This window comes from Pan troglodytes, chromosome 10 (genome assembly GCF_028858775.2).
Source record: "Pan troglodytes isolate AG18354 chromosome 10, NHGRI_mPanTro3-v2.0_pri, whole genome shotgun sequence".
Lineage (NCBI taxonomy): Eukaryota > Metazoa > Chordata > Mammalia > Primates > Hominidae > Pan > Pan troglodytes.
In genome coordinates this window covers 23,336,833-23,360,273 of record NC_072408.2, presented here as the reverse complement: position 1 = coordinate 23,360,273, position 23,441 = coordinate 23,336,833, and the positions used below count along the sequence as shown (strand labels likewise).

Sequence of the window (23,441 nt, the reverse complement as noted above, 5' to 3'; positions counted from 1 at the left end):
ACATTACTGGCCTGAGGTTCTATATGTAGGAAGTCAGGGAAGAGGAAGTCAACTCAGCCCTTTGTGAGGCCACAGCCTAAGCACTGGATGGCCAAACAGCACAGATCACTGGCGTCTGGATCTCCGGAGGGCAAACAAATGTTGAGGAAACATCTAATGTCCAGCACCTGTTGTTTCCTGACTTTTTAATGATCACCATTCTAACTGGCGTGAGATGATATCTCATTGTGGTTTTGATTTGCATTTCTCTGATGGCCCATGATGATGAGCATCTTTTCATGTGTCTGTTGGCTGCATAAATGTCTTCTTTTGAGAAGTGTCTGTTCATATCCTTCACTCACTTTTTGATGGGGTTGTTTTCTTCTTGTAAATTTGTTTGAATTCTTTGTAGATTCTGGATATTAGCCCTTTGTCAGATAAGTAGATTGCAAAAATTTTCTCCCATTCTGTAGGTTGCCTGTTCACTCTGATGGTAGTTTCTTTTGCTGTGCAGAAGCTCTTTAGTTTAATTAGATCCCATTTGCCAATTTTGGCTTTTGTTGCCATTGCTTTTGGTGTTTTAGACATGAAGTCCTTGCCCATGCCTATGTCCTGAATGGTATTGCCTATAGGAACACTTTTCCACTGTTGGTGGGACTGTAAACTAGTTCAACCATTGTGGAAGACAGTGTGGCCATTCCTCAGGGATCTAGAACTAGAAATACCATTTGACCCAACCATCCCATTACTGGGTATATACCCAAAGGAATATAAATCATGCTGCTATAAATACACATGCACATGTATGTTTATTGCGGCACTACTCACAATAGCAAAGACTTGGAACCAAACCAAATGTCCAACAATGATAGACTGGATTAAGAAAATGTGGCACATATACACCATGGAATACTATGCAGCCATAAAAAATCATGGGTTCATGTCCTTTGTAGGAACATGGATGAAGCTGGAAACCATCATTCTCAGCAAACTATCGCAAGGACAAAAAACCAAACACCGCATGTTCTCACTCATAGGTGGGAATTGAACAATGAGAACACTTGGACACAGGAAGGGGAACATCACACACCAGGGCCTGTTGTGGGGTGGGGGGAGGGGGGAGGAATAGCATTAGGAGATATACCTACTGTAAATGACGAGTTAATGGGTGCAGCACACCAACATGGCACATGTATACATATGTAACAAACCTGCACATTGTACACATGTACCCTAGAACTTAAAGTATAATAAAAAAAATTTAAAAAAAATAAAAACAAACAAAAAAGAAACATCTAATGTCAATGGGTAAGAAATGTTATGGCTTATTACATGAATCTCTAGCTCTTCGTTTAACTTTTTTTTCTTTTGCATTATTTTCCTTCAGTTGCTGGAAATCTTTTTGCTGCATTGTCTGTGATGATAGCTGGCTTCTTTGAAATACACCGAAAACATCTCCCTCCAGTGGAGCAGCCCCTTTCAGGAAAAGTTCTCACTGTTTCCTCCATGCCCTGTTTCTACCTGATTCTTCAGTATGTTTTACTTGGAGTGGCAGAAACGTTGGTAAACCCAGCCCGTGAGTAAACACCTTTTCAACTAATGTTAGAACATACTGAAACTTTACACAGAACACATCACCTCAACCAGAACAATTAAAGTGGTATGTCATCTATTCACCTCCTAGAGAGTTCCCACAATACTTCCAGCAAATTTATTTATTACTTTTTTACAAACATTTCATTTCTCCTCATTCCTCTGCCATGCACAGAACAATTATCAATTCTGCCTGGATGCAGATGGAACAAAAGATTTTTAATCTGGTTAAAGGCAATAACCATTTTGTCAGACGCACCACAGGAGGAAAACCTCCGCTAAAACCCAGAAGACAACTCCAGAACACTAAGATGTAAAGCCTCTTCTCTTCTCCCTTCCCTCCTCTCACCTCCCCAACTCTCACTCATAGATAAACTCACAGGCCAGGTGCGGTGGCTCACGCCTGTAATCCCAGCACTTTGGGAGGCCAAGGCAGGTGGATCACGAGGTCAAGAGATCAAGACCATCCTGGCCAACATGGTGAAACCCCGTCTCTACTAAAAATACAAAAAATTAGCCAGGTGTGGTGGCAGGCGCCTGTAGTCCCAGCTACTCAGGAGGCTGAGGCAGAAGAATCACTTGAACCTGGGAGGCGGAGGTTGCAGTGAGCCGAGATTGTGCCGCTGCACTCCAGCCTGGCGACAGAGTGAGACTCCATCTCAAAAAAAAAAAAAAAAAAGCTCATTTATACTCCTCCAAAAATGACACTTAATGTTCTTTGAGAGTATATAAACATGCAAATGAAATGAAAATTTAAGCCAATTTTCCAGATAACTTGATGTCTTTGAATTAAATTACACTAGATTAAATGAGATCACTAATGTTTCATAAGACAGGTTCAAAATAAGTTTATTAAATATCAAGGGTTTCTGAATTATCTAGATTGCTTATATTAATTAAACTAGCCACTTTACAATTTATCACAATATTTCAGTGACTTCTTGCAATACAGTAATGTGTGTGTACATCTATTTATCTGTGTAATTGATTACATCTTATGTTTCTATCCTCCTTAAATTTTCGTGTAGTAGGAGTCCTGATTGTAACTCAAGCTCCCATTATACTTTATGGATAATATTTTTATAACTTCTAACTATCTTCCGACCTCCATTATCTCTCCCATTCTATCAACTGGCACATGGATTTTAGAGTAATCATCCTAAATAACAATTCTAACCATTCCATCTGTGTCTACAATCTTCAATGATTCTATTATCTTAAAAGTTGTTTCCAAACTCCTTAAAGAAAAATATTTAATAAATATGTATTTATACACACACATACTTATGATACCAAGGCAATTCATTAAATAATGAAAATAAAATTAAGTTGGAGTATATTCATATATATATGTGTGTCTCAGACTTCTTTTTTTATAATTGTATATCATTTCATTCCATATATTTTGCATACATAAATTACTTTATGAGATTTTATACTGGGGACCTCACTGTTTAACACTGCAAGGAAGACAAAAGAAGTGTAAAGCAATGCTACTACACAAATATTTGTGATCTTCTCTGGTGTTATTCCGAAAAATGTGTTGGAAGTGTTAGCCAAAATTTTCTGGGCTGGTATAGAGTAAATAATGAGTAAAAGTAATGAGTGAATATGTGGAGGAAATTGCTAGCCAGCTTAGCAATAGTGGTTCAACATTCAGAAGCCAGAGAGGTACCGAAAACCAATGACTGTGAAAAAGGCAGATCATGTGCTACACATCACTTACTCCACCACTCCCTGATTTACTCCAGGAAATCAGGCCTAACTGAGGTCTAAGTCACTTGACTCATCTGCTATCGGGATCATGGACCAGGGACTGAAAGAATTTGGTCTGATATCTAGCTTTTCCATTACTACCTACATAAACTTGGGAACTCATTTAACCTCCAATCCTCATTTTTCTGATATTTAAAATAGAAATAATTGTATTCTTCTTTATATCACAGCATTGATAGGGTAAGAATCAATGGGAATGAGAGACTACTCCTTGAAAATCAAATGACATAAAATATGAAAGGGTATTTCAAACCATAAAATCAAGTATTACCCTTCTGGGAGACAGTACAGCACAGAGGTTAGGCTCTATGGTCTTAAAGTCAGACAGATCTGAATTCAAACCCAGTTCTGTCACTGACTAACTGTGATGTTGGGAAAATTATTCCTCATTTCTGGGCTTTTCTCATCATCTATAAAACAGGGAGTTGTTCAAAGGACTAAGTGGAAGATTTTATGTAAAGCAAAAACCGCAGTGCCCCATATATAGACAGCATTCAATAATTAGTAGTTATAATGTGTTGTTATCATTACTAAAAGTAATGGCAAAAACCACAATTACTTTTTCACCAACCTAATATTATTATCATGTTTCACATGAATTAATAGTGTCAGACTCAGAACAGAAGCACAGGTGTCCTGTTCCCAGCTCTTTCTGCCATAAACCACCTGAACAGCTGGGAGACCTGGAAGCATAAGCAGAACTGTCTCTCACTTGATTCATCCTAGATCCATCTCTTTCCTCTCACCTCTCCCCTCCAATCCAACAGCAAGTCCTCGTTTTTACTCTGAAATAGAACTTAAATCTGGCCACATCTCACTATCCCCTTTGTTCTCCTGGTGTACAACACCATCATCTCCAGCCCCAATTCGACCAGAGCCTCTGAACTTTTCTCCCTGCTTCCTCTCCTGCCCCATGAGTCCATTCTCTTCAAAACAGTTGTGGTGTTCTTCTCAAAACATAAGTTCTATCATTCCCCTGATTGAAATTCCACAGTAGAGTTTTAGAGATAAATTATTCACAATGGTGAATAATGTTCCACATGATTTGGTCTCCACGTGTTGTTCCATCTACATTTGGTTACAATCTGCCCCTTGACCACATCCCCAGAAATGTGTGTGTTTCTAAGATGCTAGATTTCTGTCTACCCCAAGTCCTTTGTACTTGCTTTATCCTTTATTCAGAATTCCCTTTCCTCTGTTTTCAAATGACTGGCTTCTCATTATTGAGCTTTCTCAAAGGTCTTCTCTTCGGAGGGGCTTCCTTGAGCATTCCATCACTTTCCACTTAATTACCCTGGTTTTTTAAATAGCACTTGTCAGAATCTGAAATTACTTTATTTATATTTGTATTGCCTGCCTCTCACTGTAAGAATATACACTCCTGACATCAATGTATGTTTCTCCTTTCTGAAAAGTACATATACAAAATAGGTGATCAATAAATACATTTTGATTGAAGAAACAAATGAATGAAATCTACGGCTATTTCTATATGGTACAATAAAAATGTATTATTCAAACTTTTGACAGTGTCCTACATTGATGGCATTGAGCAAGGAAACACAGTGAATCACTCCATAAATGACAGTAGACATAGTCTACCCTACTAAGACATGTTATACATTGGAGATGAGCTAGAAAAAAAAAAGCAGTAGGAAACTTTTCAAATTATGTTTTAATTGTAGCAGCGTACACCTCAGCTGTCTCATACCCTATGTTTGTTTATTCAAAAAATACTGTGTGGGTGTCTACAATGTGCCTAATACTGCTCTCGAAGCTTTAGACACATCAGTTAAAAAAAATAAGACAAAAATTTCTGCCATTATAGCTTATAGCATCTCTGTGGTTGAATAGTAGAGAGTAAGTTGGGAAGATAGAAGGCTCTAATCAGAGAAGGGTGCACAAAATTGTGATTATGGAGTGGGTAGAGTTATCGATCCAAGACATGGTTTTGCAGGCCAGTCTCTGTTACAATTACTCAACTATGTCATTGTGGTATGAATGCAGCCATAGACAACATATAATAAATGAGCGTGGCTGTGTTCCAATAAAACTTTATTAAAATAGGTGGCAAACTGAAAATTACCGGACCATAGCTGGCCAACCACTGGTCTGAGGTACAAGGCATAGGCCATGACCTTGGGTGTGAGTGGAGTGGAAGCTGAGGTAGATTGGAGATCAAGGACATTGGAGGTCAAGGAACTGGACAACCAAGATTGAAAGGATGCAAGGTGGGAAGGATGATCTATATGTATAGTAAAATTGCCAAGTATTAAGGCAGAAGTAGTACCAGAGAGTGTGACAATGAGAGAGGAACTGACAACTCTGAGAAAAAGAGGAAAATGTCCTATAGATTGGCAGATGACAGCATGAAAGGGAAGTAGATGATATAGTCTGATAACATGAGCTTCAAAGCTGAAGCTTTTTTAGGGTTAAGGGAGATATAATGGTCTAAAAATGGCAACAGGATAAAGTTCCATTTTCTGGGACTGTGGTACTTCTTCTCCACATGTTCAAAATAACTTTTCACCAAACACAATAAACACATTTTAACTGTTTAAGAACAACTAGAGTGAAAAAAATTTCCAGCAATAAGTCCCCAGTACCAGGTGCCTTAGGAAGGTGGTTATGGCCCTATATTTTGAAGATTCCTCATATGCTGTGATGTGGCATCTTTGCAAGCACTAACCAGCTACTACCTGGAGGCACATTTTTAGCGCTCATTGGCAAGAAGACCAGCTCTCACGTATCCATTGAATATTTTTTATTGTGTCTTCATAGAAAAACGGGAACTTTACGATAGTGACAGACTTATTGATATTATCTACCTTGTAATGGGCTAAAAGAAATATCTCGGAACCTAAAAAAAAATCAAATTGATGATCACTAAAGTTTCAAAAGATCAGAACATGCAAGTAGATGCCTAAAAATGAAGATTCGAGGACTTGAAAAGCTAAGTCCTATAAAAGGGAACTGGAGGTTTTCAAAAACGACTAAAATGACACCAAAGAGAGATTAACCAGCAGGCAGAGAGCTGGCAAAGTGTGTTCATGAATTATATACCGTACCAGAAGTTCTAGCAGGAGAAAAGCATAGGATTAATAATTAACTAGCAGAGTAATAATGGGCTTGTATGTTCTGCTTTTTCTTAGTGAAAGAAATAGGCCTACTTACTCTTTCTGCTCATTGCTTGTCTCCTTGTACTTATGGAAAGGAAAGTTTATAAGCCAAATCCTTTTTATAACTGTGAATCATTTATTCCCAAAGCCTATTCAGGCTTCCTCTCATATTCCCATTTGGACCTTTCTGAAAATACTCCAAGGTTTCTGCTGGTGATTGGTACTACACAAAGAGCTGTGTTACCGTGCCACCAATATTTGAAGCCCTTCTCCACAGTATTTTACATATCACCATTATTATCTTCATCTCCAATCAGCGTTTGTGGGAAAAGTGCACATTTAGCACTGCCCTTTGTATTAAATAATGTGCTGTTTCTGCTCCAGAATTTAAAGTCCAGGAAAGATAAACTGATGTCTTTTCCCACCTCTCAGTTCCAGCACTGAGTACTTTCCTGAAGCGCAAAATGGGATTCCTTTAAATCTTTATGGGATAAATAAATCAAGACATGTGCAGGACACACCGAAAGTAAAACAGAAATTTTACATTAAGGAAGGAGCATTAATACATTTACATCATGTGTTAGTAAGATCATGGAAAAGTTCTGGTAAATGCGGAGTTTTGCTGCAGCAAACTATTAAAAACAAACAAACAAGCAAACAAAAAACCAGGGGTAAATATTCCCGAGAGGAGCAGGAGGAGATAATAAGATCTCTTACTTCTCATAGAGAAGGAAACTAAATGTTTAGTGTTTACAGTACAGTCATGCAACACGTAACAACATTTTGATCAATGATGGATCACGTATATGACGGCGGTTTCATAAGATTATAGTATCATATTTTACTGTACTATTTCTGTGTTTAGATATGTTCAGCTTCACAAATACTTACCACTGTGCTCTAATTGCCAACAGTATTCAGTACAGTCACACGCTGTACAGATTCGTTGCCTAGGAGTGATAGGCTACCCATATAGCCTAGGTGTGTAGTAGGCTAGACCATATAGGTTTGTGTACGTATACTCGATCATGTTTGCACAATGGCAAAATCACCTAATGACACATTTCTCTGGACATATCTCCATCATTAAGCCATGCATGACTGCATATCTGTTTTCTATCATCACTTTTCTTTTTAAAATGAGCTGTAATATTTACTTATGATTTCGTTGTGGAAAGATTCGCAAAGCACAAAAGAGTAAGAGGAATATTAGAAATCCAGTAATTCAACCACTCAAAGCTAAGACTGTTAATATTATTTAGTGTATTTCCTTACAATTTTTTTTGGCACACATATATAATAGAGATTAGTATAATAAACTCCCCTGTATCCATCTTCTAGCATCAATAATTTTCAACTCATAGCCAAAACTTGTTTCATTTCTACTCTCATTCACATCTTTTTTCCTTCTGGTTGTATAATTTTGAAGCAATCCCAAATATCATATTATAATAAGCATCAAATATTTTAACACATATCCCTAAGATTGTCATGCATTTTAAAATATTATGTTTATATGGCATGTACAAAATCTCATATACTTATTTTCATCTATTTCTGATTCCAAAAGAAAGTTATTTTTAATTGAAAATTAAAAAAATTTTTTTTCGTGGTTTTTTTAACCTCTTGTTACTATCATTACTGGCATCCAAAAAATGACTTGGGAAGGAAAGATAACCACTTTGGAGAACCAATGCTTAAGCTATTGTCTCTCTCTCTCTCTCAGCACCTCTCCTGAAATGAGATAATGCATATTAAGGGCTTTGTACAGTGCCTGCACAAGTAGGAACTACTCAATTTGATAAGATTAATACTGTCAAAAATACCTAACCCTTATTCAGGACCCAGGACCTACGAGTCAGCATTGTACTAAGCACTTTACATGTAGTATTGCAGGTAACTGTCCCAGCACCTCTGCAAGTGAATAATGATATTATTCCCATTTCATAGAGGAGGACATTGAGGCTGGAAAGTTTAAGTCACCTACCTAAAATCACAGAGATAGTAGATGGCTGACATGGTATTTTAATACTATCTTGTCTAACTCCAGAGCTCATGCTCTTAACCTTGATGCAAATTTTATACAATACAAGTTTTCTATAAGGAACCTAATGAATTACACAGAATCACAGAATTGACAGATTGTCATGATATTATCTAATAGAGGCCACACCTCTATCCAAAATTTATCAGAAATATTCAATTTGGAGTGAAATTAGGGTGAATACATTAGGACACTCAACTACTAAGTAATCAAATTCTCCTTGTAGCTGGGTCAAGGTATATTTTTGTCATATTTTATTCCTTGAAGACATCTGTAAATTGTAACACAGTATATCTTACTATAGTAACCTTAACAAAGTCCAACCCAAATTTTTACTGTATCAGTAAATTTTCTTTGATACATGATCAACATCAATTTGAACAGTCTCTATGAAAGCATTTTCAGGAGAAAGTTCTAAATTCTGACCTCTCTTTTTCTCTCAGTCTCTGTAATATCATACAGATTTGTTCCAAGCAACGTCAGAGGAACCTCCATGAATTTTCTGACACTGTTCAATGGATTTGGCTGTTTCACAGGGGCACTGCTGGTGAAGTTGGTATATCTCATCTCAGAAGGTAAAAATAGGTTCGTGGCATGCTTATATACATTGAGTTGATGACTAGGGAATGGGGAGACCAAACCTTAAGAAAGGGGCTTTGTCAGTGCAGTCTTTTTTTAATTGATCCACTTTTGCAATTAAGATAGAATTAAGATAGGAAATACACTCTTGCTGTATTAATTAATTTCTGGGAATTGTTTTTCTTTTGATAGGAGGAGGTAATTACAGAATGTCATGCTGTCCTTAGTGTATTTTAAAACAAACTGGTCATTATATTCTTATTAGATCTTTCAGTGAGACCATATGCAATAATGCCTCACAGCTGGCATAGACAGTCCTCAGAAAAAGTAAGACCTGTGTAAATATAGGGGATAGGGTACCTGAATGATCTTTTTTTCTCATGATTTGCCACAATTCTTGTCTATGCAATCCAAGAGAAATTGTGAATTGTGAATAATAAATGATATTTTAAAATTTTCCCAGTAGAGATTTTGGTCAGGAGAAACAACTAATCTGAAAAATTCAAATATTGTTTGAAATATTAAAGTACCTACTAAAGCAAATATTAGACTAAAGCAAATTTTAAAGAACTATTCTTTGGTTGCACATGTTGGTAAAAACAACAGCCAGACAGGATGACAATAATGATAAGTCATCACAGTGATATGACTTTGGCTGTATTTTAAATCTGGACTTTTGAAATTTTGTTCTAAAATGTCGATATATCTTTAATTTTAATGTACTTTTGCTTATTTTATGGAAATGATCACAAGTGTATTCTCTACTTTCAAAAATACTTATTGTCGTGCACTAAAAATGATGTAAAGAAAGTGTTAGTTTATATTCTCTTATAACAGACAAATTTAATTTACCTGCTTTCAAACTATGGGAAAAAATCAACTTATATGAATGAGACACTCCTTTTAACACTAAACCTCCATTCAAAAAATATTTATCAAGGACCCATTCTGTTCCAGGCACCATACTGGGCACTGGTGATACCATGGCAAGCAAAATAAACACTTGCAAGCCCTCAGGAAATTTCCAGGGGTACAAGGAAGCAATGAAATTAAAAGTGAAAAAGCCAATGATAGATAGAGCAGCAGAGTTCTTGGGAAGAAACCTACTAATCCTTGACTGACGACTGACAAGGTCAAACTCTGCCCTTTCCTTACTTATCTGAGAAAATTAAGCTGAAGTGTGTGTTGAATATTTACTGTGTACCGGGCCGTGTGCTACATGGAATTGTGTGAGATATGGTCCAGTTCTCAAAGAACTCAAATTCAAACTGTGATAGCTAACTGTGTGAACGGCAGCAAGTTGCCGACTTCTCTAGTGCTCAGATTCTTCATACATAAGCTAGAGACAAAGCACTGGCATTAAGGTTTTGTAAGATAACCTTGAGAAGTCTTACCTATATCCACACCTGAAACATTTTCAATGTTGAACATGTTTCCTTTCTTTACATTACTCAGTGAAGATATTTCCAAAAATTTACTAAAACAAAATTTCTAGAATCAAATCACATTTGACATATACATGAAGAACTGCAAAGTCAAATATTACTACCAGTTTATCTTTTATATAAATCTAAATGTTTCATATGCATGCTTAAGCAACCTACCCAGAGTTAGACCAAACAATCTTGGCTAAGTTCTCCCCAAGACTATCCTCACTTTTTTTTTTTTTGAGAAAGAGTCTCACTCTGTCACCCAGGCTGGAGTGCAGTGGCACGATCTCAGCCCACTGCAACCTCCGCCTCCCACATTCAAGCAATTCTCCTGCCTCAGCCTCCCGCGTAGCTGGGACTACAGGTGCACACCACCACACCCAGCTAATTTTTGTATTTTTAGTAGAGATGAGATTTCACCATATTGGCCAGGATGGTCTCAATCTCTTGACCTCGTGATCTGCCCACCTCGGCCTCCCAAAGTGCTGGGATTACAGGCGTGAGCCACCGCACCTGGCCAAGACTACCCTCACTGTAGATACTAGCCTCAAGTTTGGAGATTCCTAGGGCTGTCATCACCTCTGACAAGCTGCCTATAAATGTGGGGATCCCCACAGACTCCCTCAGGTATGATAATTTGCTAGAAAAATTCACAGAACTTAGAAAAGTACAATACTTATAATTACTGTTTATTATGGCAGAAGAATACAAATCAGAAGAGGCACATGGAAAAAGGTCTGGGAGGGTTCCAAAAGTGGATCTTCCTTCATCCCCAGGTATGCGCTAACCACATCAATATAAGAATAATGCCAACCAGGTGAGCTCACCTAAGCTTCAGTGCCCAGTGTTTCTGTTGAGACTTTACCACATAGGCACCATTGATTGAATCATTGTGAGCTCAGTCTCCACCCTCCTTCTGCTCCCCAGAAGTTGGGCTGGTATATGTGGCTCAAAGCTCCAAGTCTGATCATGTGGTTGGTCTTCCTGGCTGCCCACTCTCCATTCCGGGTCATCTGATTAGCATAAATTATCTATGGGCCCTCTCCATTCTGAGTTGCCTCATTAGCATAAACTATCAGGTGGGGACTGAGGGTCCCACCATAAATAACAGACATTCCAACCACTCAAGAAGTTGAAAGGATTTAGATTACCTCCCAGGAATCAGTCCAGGCAAATTTTTTAATCACACAACTATTCCTACAAAAGCATTTCACTGAAAATCTAAATTTTTATTGGGAATCTGTATAGTATAGTAGGAGCTTTTACATGCATTATTGCATTTATTACAACAACCTTACATTATTATTCTAATTTTTTAAATGTAACGATTAGGGCAGAAAAAATAAAGTCAAGTTCTCTAGTCATCACAACTGGTAGCTGACAGAGATCTAATCCTCTCAGCATTCTGAAACCAGTTCCAACATTGATTTCAATACACCAAGCAACTTGTAGAAATCCCGAGATGTAAGGGTGTTTAAAGACATTTGTTACTTTTGCAATATAACCTCCTTGGATAGAGGTCTGTATAATATTGATAATATTCTAGATACAGTACAAAGGTAGAGAAACAAAAGTTTATATAATTCTGGCACAATTTGGTGCCCATGAAAGGAAATTTACCAAGGACACATGGTGAGGACATCTTAGCAAGATGGGTTGTGGGGTGGGGCACTTTCCAAACTGTGCTCAAGAGAACACCATTTAAATTACCACTCATCAATTTAAGCTACATCTTATTTTAAGTGTATTCTTTCTGGTTTATAATAATACTGTGTTATATCAAATTGTAATCCCAATAAATCACAATCATAGAGTTGAATGTTGCCTTAGATCTCAACTAGTCTAACATAGTACCAAAAATAGAAGATGTAGTAGCATAATCTAGTGCTCAGAAAAATTCTCTACTTTGAGATATAACCTGAGTGTGCCCATCTATTGATCACTACGTTCTACAGAGTAAGTCCAGTTCTCCATTCACATAGCAGCTCTTCAAACATTTGATAAATACTTGGAGAAATAATATGGTATAGGGGTTAAGAGAATAGGTTCTGGAGTCAGACCACCTGAATTTGAATCCAGGTAGTCTAGCTATGTGTTCTCAGTTTCTATTTCAGTAATGATAATAAATTATATATTATGTTGTTCTGAAGATTAAGCAATTAATATGCATAGTAAGTGTTCAATAAAGATGGCAGTCATGACCCCTTCTATTTTATAGACAAACTCCCCCAGTCTTTTCATATTGCATGATTCCTTGATTTTTCTCTATCAAGGCCCCTCCATCCATTAAACAAACAGCAACTTGTCAGTATCTTTCTTAAAATATGGCTTCCAAAATCAAACATAATATGGGTACAAAATGGGTACAATCAGGATAAGTATGTTACTTTTATCAACCTGGACTCTCTCTCTGAATGCCAACAGAGATTTTGCTGACTTTCTCACAGTTGCATCCTGCTTATGGTCAATTAAAATTTGAAACTTTTTTTAATTTTCAGGAGTTGCTTTCAGCTCAGTTCTACTCCTTACAGTTCTTTTTTCTAATTAGATGCAGCACTTTATTTTTATCTTTAATAAATGTCAACCCATCATCCTAAGTAATAGACATTTTTGAAAATTGATTCTGTGTCATCCAGGGAATTACTAATCTTTACTTCTTTACTTGCTTTGTGTCATCTGCAAATTTGGTAAGCAAGTTCCTAGACTTCTTCCAGGTAATTGATAAAATTTTTGAATTGGACAGGACCAAAAAAGAGTCTTATAGAAAATTCCCAGACCTCATTTCAAGTTAATGACAACCCATTAATCCTCTCCTTTTGGATATAATCAGTTCCCAATTCACCTAATTACTATCATTCAGCCCACATACTTCTTCATCATTCACTAAATGACATCACAAGAGACTTTTCATATGTTTTTCTGGAAATAGGATAAGTCTCTTTGTGACAATCCCTTTAGCCATCAGAATAGTATTCCTCAATGAAAGAAATGAGGTTCATTTAGATTATTTGGTTATAGTAATCCTATACTGGTATAATAAATAAAGGCCCTAAAAGAGAGTGACCATAAGCATGGCTTTGGGTAGGTCAGTATCCCTCTAAAACTGGTTTTTCTTAATAAAAAAAGGAAATTGTACTTCACTTTTCTCAGACAGGATGAGAGAATAAAACTAAATAAGATATTTGAAAATTTTCTATGCCAGAGATTATTTTTAAATATAAAATTGTCATACATTATAATGGTTCATTTGGCCAAAAACAAGATCAGGCCACTCAAACAATCAGACAAATTTTTTTGACAGAAGTGACCATAATGAAACAAACACTATAATTATACATTTAGGCACCCTACATCCTTCAGCATTTCATTTAGTATATAGGATATTTTCAACCTTTAAGGATTCATGTCAGCTGAGCATGTGTGCATGTGAGTGTGTGAGAGTGTTAGTATACCCGATTGGAAAAGAAGATCAGCTATCACAGTCTTCCAGTCTCCAAGCTGCATTAGTCATTTTTAGCACCATAATGGAGAATGGTGTGAATGCGGTAAATTCAAAAGATTTCTCAAAACTTGACTGTGCAGACAGATAACTGTTAGAGTGACATTTTCAGTACAAGTGAGAAAACTGATCCTTCTGGGATCTCTAACTCTGAGTGCTTTAAAGGAGAAGATACAAGACTAAACTCATCCTCCTACACTAATCATTTCAGGAATAGTTTATCTAAAAGTAGCAATGCTAATATAAGGGAATGAAGAAGTCAGTCAGACTGCTTATTTTGACTCTATCCCATTAGCAACAAGATCAATTTCCTCACACTCATGAATTCGAACTTAAACCTTTTCATAAAAATAACAAAACAGAATTCAGTAAAAAATGACATCTTAGTTATGGACATGCAGGCGATTGAAAGATCCGAAGCAAAATATTTAAGAAAAAAAGGGATAATTGGGCAGAATCAAGAAGTCAAGTGGTATATCTTCTTGTCCCTACAAGTTCCTTCTCCTCAAAATTCAGGAAAGGGGCAAAGAATGTAGCTGTTTAATTTCCATCAAGATTCTCTTAAATTAAAAATGAGATCTCCTAAAAGACTCATTTAAATATCTATGATTTTTGAGGCCACTGACAGTTATGTTGGCACGAATGACTGAGTCACTCTTGAAATAGGAATTTGCAGTTGCAGTAAACTTGAAGAAAATATTTATGCATCTGGAAAAGTATTCCAACTGCATTTCATGGGCTCATACCTATTATCTAAGAGATACACTTCTTCAAATTCAGATCTATGCCTCGGGTCCAACTTCATATGGGATTTGGGTTTAGAGATTTTCAGATTCAGAGGGGAAAATATGTGGCCTACTGCCATAATTCACCCTTAGCCAGGCCCACACTCTACTTGTCAACTGGTTTAGTGCCTTTGTTCCTGTGGCTAAGTCAGCAGGGCCCCAATAACTCCCATAGGCAAACCCTGCTCATGGTCCTCAGTCAGAATTAGATGCAAAGCCCCCCTCATACAATGGTTTTATGTATTTCAGATACAATTTGTTCTATATCATTAACCTTTTACTCCACAGAAACCCCTGATGCTGCACAGAGGACTTTGAGTTTATAATAGCATCAGGAAAGAGCCAGCTTTAGACTGTGGAAAGCAACAGTCCATTGCTATTGGCTCACGAGAGGTAGAAAAGGCAGACATTTGAGTCAGATGAACCTGAATTCAATTCAACTCAGCTCTCAATGAGCTCCTAGGTCTTGAGCTCACTACTTAACCATACTGAGTCCCAGTTTATCCTTCTCTAAAATGGAGGCTGTTTCTCTTTCTAGTCTTCACTAGTAACTTACCTTTCAAGCTTTTTATGAGGACTAGAAGAAATAGATAAAAATCACCAGCTAAATGTAGGTGCACAAAAAATAATGATTTTGTTGTTATCTTAATTTGAGTGGGACCTCAACATCTTCCAGGTGGACTAGATGTATTATAGATATGATGTTTTGGTATGGCACTTAATTCTCCAGAAAAGAATAGATTCCATATTTGCAGAGTTCAGTTGTCCTGTTCAACTTCAATTCCAGGTGGAGATTGGGAGAAGAAGAAATTAGAAAGTGCTCTGAGATTCTTCTTGGCCTCACGGACCCCTGTAATTAATGAAGCCTCCTATGCATGGCAAATTTATAAGTCTAGGTGGAGTTAGAGACACATGCACACGCATACTAGGAGTACCTGGAAATGGTATTGAAGCTGAAACTAGAAAGATGAGTGCAATTTAGCTTGGTAAGCCTAGGAAGAGGTTTTTCTGGTAGAGAGCACATATATCAAGGCCCACAAATAAAGAATTGATAGGTGCATAAGAGGAACCCAGAGAAGGCCAGTAAGCTGAAAATATTCAAAAAAGGAGGAAATGCATGAAGTCACATTGGAGAGTTAGGGGCAAAATCACGTGAGATCTTTGAATACAGGGATTTTACTTTTACTTGAATGCTATAAGAATGGTAACATTCAAAACACCAATGATCTACTGGTGTTTTGGGAAGATCATTATGGATCCAGTATGATTTTTGAGGGAAGAAAGAATAATTTGGGAGAAACAAGGAGGTAGAATTGAAGTAATCCAGGAAAGTCTGGAATAGTAATGAACTAGAGAGGAAGTAGGCAGATGGAGCGAAGTGAATGGATGTAAGCTATATTTTAGATGTAGAATCAATGTCTTAGCAATGGTTTTGAGAAAGTCAGGAGACAGTAGGATGCAAGAGGGAGGAGGTAGTGTCAGGAAAGCATTCCAGTTTCTGCCATGAGCTACTGGGTGGGCAAAGATTCCATTTACTAAATGGAAAAAGCTGGAAGAAGAATAGACTTTAAAAGTTGCCATCCATTTGCTTTTTAACACATTGTTTGACATACCTGTGAGACAACCAAATAGAAATATCTGGAGGCCAGAAAAAAAGGTCTTCGTTAGATATATAACTATGAAACTCTATGGCACAAAAATAACGTTTGAAACCATGGAAATGAATAAAATTACATAGTGTGAGTATAAGAATGAGGAGAAAAAGGAGCCCCAACATTAGAGGTTGGATGGAAAGGAACTAGTTTGCCACAGAAAATACATAGCAGCCAGAAAGCTGGAAGGAGGGAACTATATATGTATATATACACACATGTATGTGTGTATATGTATGTATATATGTATATGCACATATGTATATTTACTGAAGATAAGAAAGAAGACGGTTTCAAGCAGAGAATGGTAAATTGTGTCAAATGCTACTATAAAATCAAGTAGGATGAAGAATGGAAGGTATTCATAAAATTTAGCAACACTATGATCACTGATACCTTTAATAAGAGCCATTTCAGTGGTGAAATGAAAACTAGATTGGATTAGGGTGATGGAAGTCCAGTACATGAAAAAAAAAAAAAGGCATCATGTTTAAAGAACTCTTTTGAAGAACAAGAAACTGAAGAAGATTTAAGAGATAGCATGATGGCTAGAAGGGGATGTGGGTGGAGTTGCCAGATTTAGCGAATAAAAATACAAGATATATAGTTAAATTTGAATTTCAGGTAAACAAATAACTTTTTGGTCTTTAAGAATGTCCTATGCAATATTGAGGACATACCTCCTTATACTAAAAAATGCATACACCTTCTTATACTAAAAAATAATTCCTCGTTCTGAAATTAAAATTTAAGTGGGAACCTTGTATTTAAAACCTTAAGTGTGGGTTCAAGATACTTTTTTATCATTTTATTTATTTTGGGGGGTTTTTTAGAGATGGGATCTTGCCCTGTCATCCAGGCTGGAGTGCAGTGGCATGATCATAGCTCACTGCAGCCTTAAACTCCTGGGCTCAAAGGATCCTCCTGCCTCAGTCTCCGGAGTAGGACCGTAGGCACACACCACCGCGTGGCTAATTTTTTTGCATTGTTTTAGAGATGTGGGTCTCATTATATTGCCCAAGCTGGTCTCAAACTCCTTGCCTCAAAAGAGCCTCCCACCTCAGTCTCCCCAGTAGATGGAAATATAGCAAAAGCCACCACACCTAATACTTTATTTCTGAGAGACATTTGAGTGTATTTTTCTGATAAGAATACCTGGTGTAAATGGAGAAGTTAAAAATGCAAGAGAAAGAACAGAGAATTTATGGAGCTAATGCCCTGAGGAAAGGAATGTTGGACTCAGTCAGGGACAACCCAGAGAGTGTGACTTCTTATTGGAAGGTGGATACTTCTTTCCTGAACTGAAACAGAAGAGAGAAAGGAGAAGATAGGCACAGGTGCACACAGATGCATAGTTCTGATACTGGAAAGATCCTGGAGCCTTCCTGTGGCACCCCCCATGTTTTTTAATGAGGTATGCAGTGAGCCATCTGTGAGAGCAAAGGGAATAGGATGAGAATGGGGAGTTGGAAGAGCAAGGATTACAAACTTATTATGAAGGTATGAAAAGATGATTTAGAAGACAAGTGTTAAGATCGCTGGTGCTGGCCGGGCACAGTGGCTCACGCCTGTAATCCCAGCACTTTGGGAGGCCGAGGTGGGCAGATCACCTGAGGTCAGGAGTTCGAGACCAGCCTGGCCAACATGGTGAAACCTGTCTCTACTAAAAATACAAAGATTAGCCGGGAGTGGTGGCGTGCACCTGTAATCCCTGCTACTTGGGAGGATGAGACAGAAGAATCGCTTGAATCCTGGAGGCGGAGGTTGCAGTGAGGCAAGATTGCACCACTGCACTCCAGCCTGGAGCCTGGGTAACAAGAGCAAAACTCCGTCTCAAAAAAAAAAAAAGAAAAAAAATTATCGCTGGTGGTGTTGAAGGCCCCAGTTGATGTTGGTGATCATGAAGAGTGATCCCAAACTACCTAAAGCATGAATTTGCCCAGTGATATTCAGAAGCTCAATGCAGTCATAAAGATGTCTGATAGATTTTTAAATAGCCTAAAGAGCACAAGACACAGGATGAAAGGCACAAACTCTACTCTTAAAGTAATTTGGGGTAAAAGTTTATTTTCCTCCAAATATGCAAAAGAAAGGCTTTCTTCTAAAATTATGAAATCATTATATCTACGCTATTAGTAGAGTTGCAAATGAAGAACAGACTGTACAAATAAGCAGATTCTGGGCAAAAATCAGTGTTGTTATATCCATGAAATTATTTAAATTCAACATTTTACTATTTTAAATAACCCCACTTATAGACTGATTTATTAATTCAGTTGCAAATACATATTGGTTTCCTACTATGTGCAAGCACTGCTAGATGCTGAATTAATAATATCAAGTCTGATGTTTAATTAATAAGAAGAACCTTATAGAAATATTTGACACTCAAATTAATATCAGATATATTCATTTGACTAATGCTATCACAATTACAGTTCATAGCTAATGGCATTATCGGGCTATTATCACAAAGCATTACCTCTCTTCTAAAACTCATTTCCATGATAATTCATTGAAATCATCATGAGAACACACTATCTTGATGGGTTTTTACCTCCCAATGCTCTTCAAGAGAATGAACTCACCCTTATAAGAAAGCTAGTTATGCCAAATATCACCCATGCCTGTTCTCTCTGCAGCTCAGGTGAACAATGCCTAGCAATTTCCCTACAATTTTGAAAGACACAGTGTTCCTTCCTGGAAACAGCAACCTGACTTCATTTTTATCCACAGTTCCCAAGATCTGGAAATGCACATTAAAGTCATGATGCAGCCATTATTATCTAGAGCAAAGTATCGAGCATGTACAGATCTGAGGCCCAATCTGAGCTCATCCAGTCACTCAACAAATATTTATTCTGTCCCCTTTCCATGACTTTAGGCAAACAGTTCAGCGCTCTGTGCCTTTGTTTCTTGTTTATAAATTGAGGGTAATAAAAATTTGAGTCCTTATTAGATAAATATGAAAAACTGGTAGAAAAGTCAAAGTTAGAATACAGTGGTTAGGTATTATTTCCTTCAGGTATCATGAAAATTAATGTGTTTTAAAAATTAACTCAGGTAGGAGAGCTATGAATCTCAAATGAAGCATTTAAATCAGGTTACTGAAAGGAGGAAGGAAAGAAATTAACATTTATTAAGTGTCAGTTATATGCAGACCTTGCTATATGCATTTCAAGAAGATACTATTTCATTACATCTTCACAACAATTCTTTGGAGGTAGATTTTTGTAGCCCCATCATATATAAGAGGAAAATGAGGTCAGAGAGTTGCATAAGTTGTCCAGATCACACAGCAATGGTGGATTCCAGATTCCAAAGCTCTTTTTACTACACTAGTTTTATTTCCTGTGGTACAGAAGCACATCCACCCTGGAGACAGACTGTTACATCTTTTTAATTGCACCCTTCTTCACTCCCAAGCAAAAAGCACATAGTGAAGTAGAAGGCATGCCTCAGATAAAGCAGAGTATAAAATCCATTTCAGTTTTGTCTCGACAATTTTGGACTTTTGCTAGAACATCAGCACTACAAAATAACTTAAAAAAATTTAGTGAAATCTGAGGGAAATAATTCCTCACTGTCTCCAACTATCTTTTGAAGAGATTCCAAAAGGCACATTTTAAGATTTTCATAGTTCCATTACATTCAAAATAAAACAGTAGTTTGTAAAGAGGGGAAATATTGCATCTTTCTCCAAAGAGAGATAACAGAAATCTGCCTTGAATCAAAAGCAATATGCTATTGCACTTAATGCCACATACACTTGAAGTATCTGATAAAGCTCTGATTTTGGTGGGAGATGGAGTGACATATTGCTGAAGTGAGGAAAGGTGCATATACATGTGTATATATGTGTATATATGTGTGTGTGTGTGTGTGTGTGTATATATATGCACCTTTCCCTTCTTATGGAATATTTAGGTTATTTCTAATTTTTCATGCTATAAATATTACTAAGGTAAGCATCCTTTTCTATGATCATTAAGTACATAACTTATTCCCGCCTTAGACTAGAATCCTGGAAATGGGATTATTCCTTCAGTGAGGATAAATATTTTAAAGACTATTGAGAATTAAAGCAAAATTGACTTCTAAAAGACTGCATCAATTATGTGTCATTGTCAAATGATAATACTTGCCTCAAGATATTAATTTCAGCCCTTAGCATAATATTTTGATCTTTGTCTATTTGATTGGAAAAAATTACATTCCATTGCTACTTTAATTTGTATTTTTTAGAGTGTAAAATTGAAATGTTTAATGTTTATAGAGCATTTTTATCTTTTCTCTTTTATGATGTGCTTAGTCATATTCTTGGCCTATTTTTCTTCTGGTCTTCTTTTGTCAGTTTATATATGCTCATGATACTTTAAGAATATTGTGATTTATGTCATATTTATTGCTAGTATTTTTCCAGTTTTAACTCAACATTTTATTTCATAAATTTGTTTTATACAAGTTTTGCTGCTATATGTAATCAAATCTGTCCACCTTTTTCATTATGATTAATTTCATTGCATTTATCTATCTATGGTTGTATAATTTTAATGGTTTCCCATTTTGGATTAATTTTATTATTCATGTGGATTTCATTTTGGTTTTATTAAAGAAAATACTTATTTGCTTCAAATAACCAACATTCACAACAGTATTTAATATACGTTGTGAAAAGTTGGTTAAACTTTAAATATTTCACAACCATACAGTAAGTGAAATGAAACTAATCAGTTTTACATATTTTAACATATTTTTAGGTGATCTTGGGACAGTTTCAGGGCTTTCTGTCCTGTTCCTTTCAGCTGCCTCTTTATTTTAGCTTAGTATCACTCTCCTTTTAATTATTATAATAATTTTATGATATATAGTTTATATCAGTTATTACTCATACTTATCTTTTTGGTTATCTTTTGTTTATGAAAACCATATTCTCCATGGCTTATACTTCTAGATGAATTTCACATTTTTATTATTTTTTCTCCAATTTTTTTTTTTTTGAGACAGTGTCTCGCTCTGTTGCCTAGGTTGGAGTGCTGCAACCTCTGCCTCCCGGGTTCAAGCAATTCTCACAACTCAGCCTCCCAACTAGCTGGGATTACAGGCTTCTGCCACCACGCCAGGCTAATTTTTGTATTTTTTAGTAGAGACGGGGTTTCACCATGCCAGCCAGGCTAGTCTCAAACTCCTGACCTCAAGTGATCAGCCCACTTTGGCTTCCCAAAGTGCTGGGATTACAGGTGTGAGCTACTGCACCCAGACCCCAATCCTATTTTTATTTTAATAAAATGAGTAAAACTTGTAAGTTAATTTTAGAAAAACTGAAGTTTTTGCAACAGGTAGTGGTCCATCCAAGTATATAACATACTTTTTAAATTTAATATTTCAAAATTGAGTTCAGTAAGGTTTTTTCTTCATATAAATCCTGATCATTTCTTGTTGAAATTATCATAGACATTTTATACATTTTTCCTTTTTGCTATTTGAACTGATTCATTTTCCCTCATTACAACTAACTGAGGTGATCACTGTTATACAGGGAGATTATTACTGTTTATTAATGTGTATGTCTTCATCTGCATCCAATTTAATAAACTTGGTAAATTTATAAGAGTATTTCAGTTGACCCTTTTACTTTTTCAGCAAAATTAATCTTCAGGTACATGTAATTTTTATCCTTATTTCCAATATTTACTCCTATGCTTTGCATCTTTCTCAGGACCCAGAGCTTACGGGGCAATGGTAATACCAGAAGACAGTCACACCATATCTTGCTCATGATCTTAATGAGGATATCTTATTTTTTTATTAAGTATATTTGTAGGATTATAAAGGTGATCTTAAAGAATATTCCTTATCAGACAAAAACTTTATTCTTGTTTTCTAAGAGGTAAACAAATCAGTTTAAATTGTATCGAATGTTTCTTAAGTAGCTATTAAGATCACCTTATGATATTTCTTAATCATAAGAAACTGGACCTATCATTAGGGTGCATTTAACAAATTTTTCAATATTAAATCATCTTTATATATGTGCAATAAACAATACTTGTTGGCAATTATGATTCTTTTGCTATGTTCTGGAAAGATCCAGAGAAAAGATCTACTTTTTCCGTGAAATTTTAAAAATGCCTAATATCTCTCTTTTTTCTTAAATTGCATGTTATTTTTAATTGACAAATAGTAATTGTATATATCTATGGGGTACAATGTAATGTTTCAATACCTGCATACATTGTGGAATGATCAAATCAGTCTAATTAGCATGTCCACCACCTCACATAATTATCATTTCTTAGTGGTGAGAACATTTAAAATCCACTGTTTTAGCAATTTTGATATATACAATACATTATTATTGACTATAGTCACCATGCTGTATAATAGATCACCGGAACTAATTCCTCCTGTCTAACTCAAACTTTGTACCTGTTGGCCAATATTTCCCCTTCCCCCACCCACTCCCCTTCCCCACTTCAGCCTTTGGTAATACCACCATTCTACTCTCTGCTTCTGTGAGTTTGACTTTCCTACATTCCACATATAAGTGAGATGATATGGTATTCGTCTTTCTGTGTCTTGCTTATGTCAATTAGCATAATGTACTCTAGATTCATCCATATTGTCACAAATGACAGAATTTTCTTCTTTTTTAAGGCTGAATATTCCATTGTGTATATATACCACTTTTTAAAATGTATTAATCAATTGATGCGCACTTTAGTTATGTTCATATCTTAGCTATTGTGAACAGTACTGCAACAAACTGAGAGTATCCTAAAATTTACAAAAGTTTCTTTGATATACTGATTTCAACTCCTTCGGATATATATCCAGTAGTAGCATTGCTGGATCATGTGGTAATGCTATGGTAATGCCATTTTTAGTTTACTGAGGTACCGCCATACTGCTTTCCATAATAGATGTACTAATTTGCATTCTCACCAACAGTGTACTAAGGTTTCATTTTCTCCACATCCTCATC

At 36.4% G+C, this 23,441-nt stretch overlaps 1 protein-coding gene across 1 annotated transcript in view; it reads left to right on the top strand.

Moving 5' to 3' along the window:
- SLC15A5 (solute carrier family 15 member 5) overlaps positions 1-23,441 on the top strand; it is an 88,857-nt gene that overhangs the window by 51,488 nt on the left and 13,928 nt on the right. The window contains exons 6-7 of the mRNA XM_001142606.6: positions 1,367-1,555; positions 8,955-9,086. Coding sequence (XP_001142606.4) covers positions 1,367-1,555; positions 8,955-9,086 — 321 coding nt within the window. The remainder of the gene's footprint in view (positions 1-1,366; positions 1,556-8,954; positions 9,087-23,441) is intronic.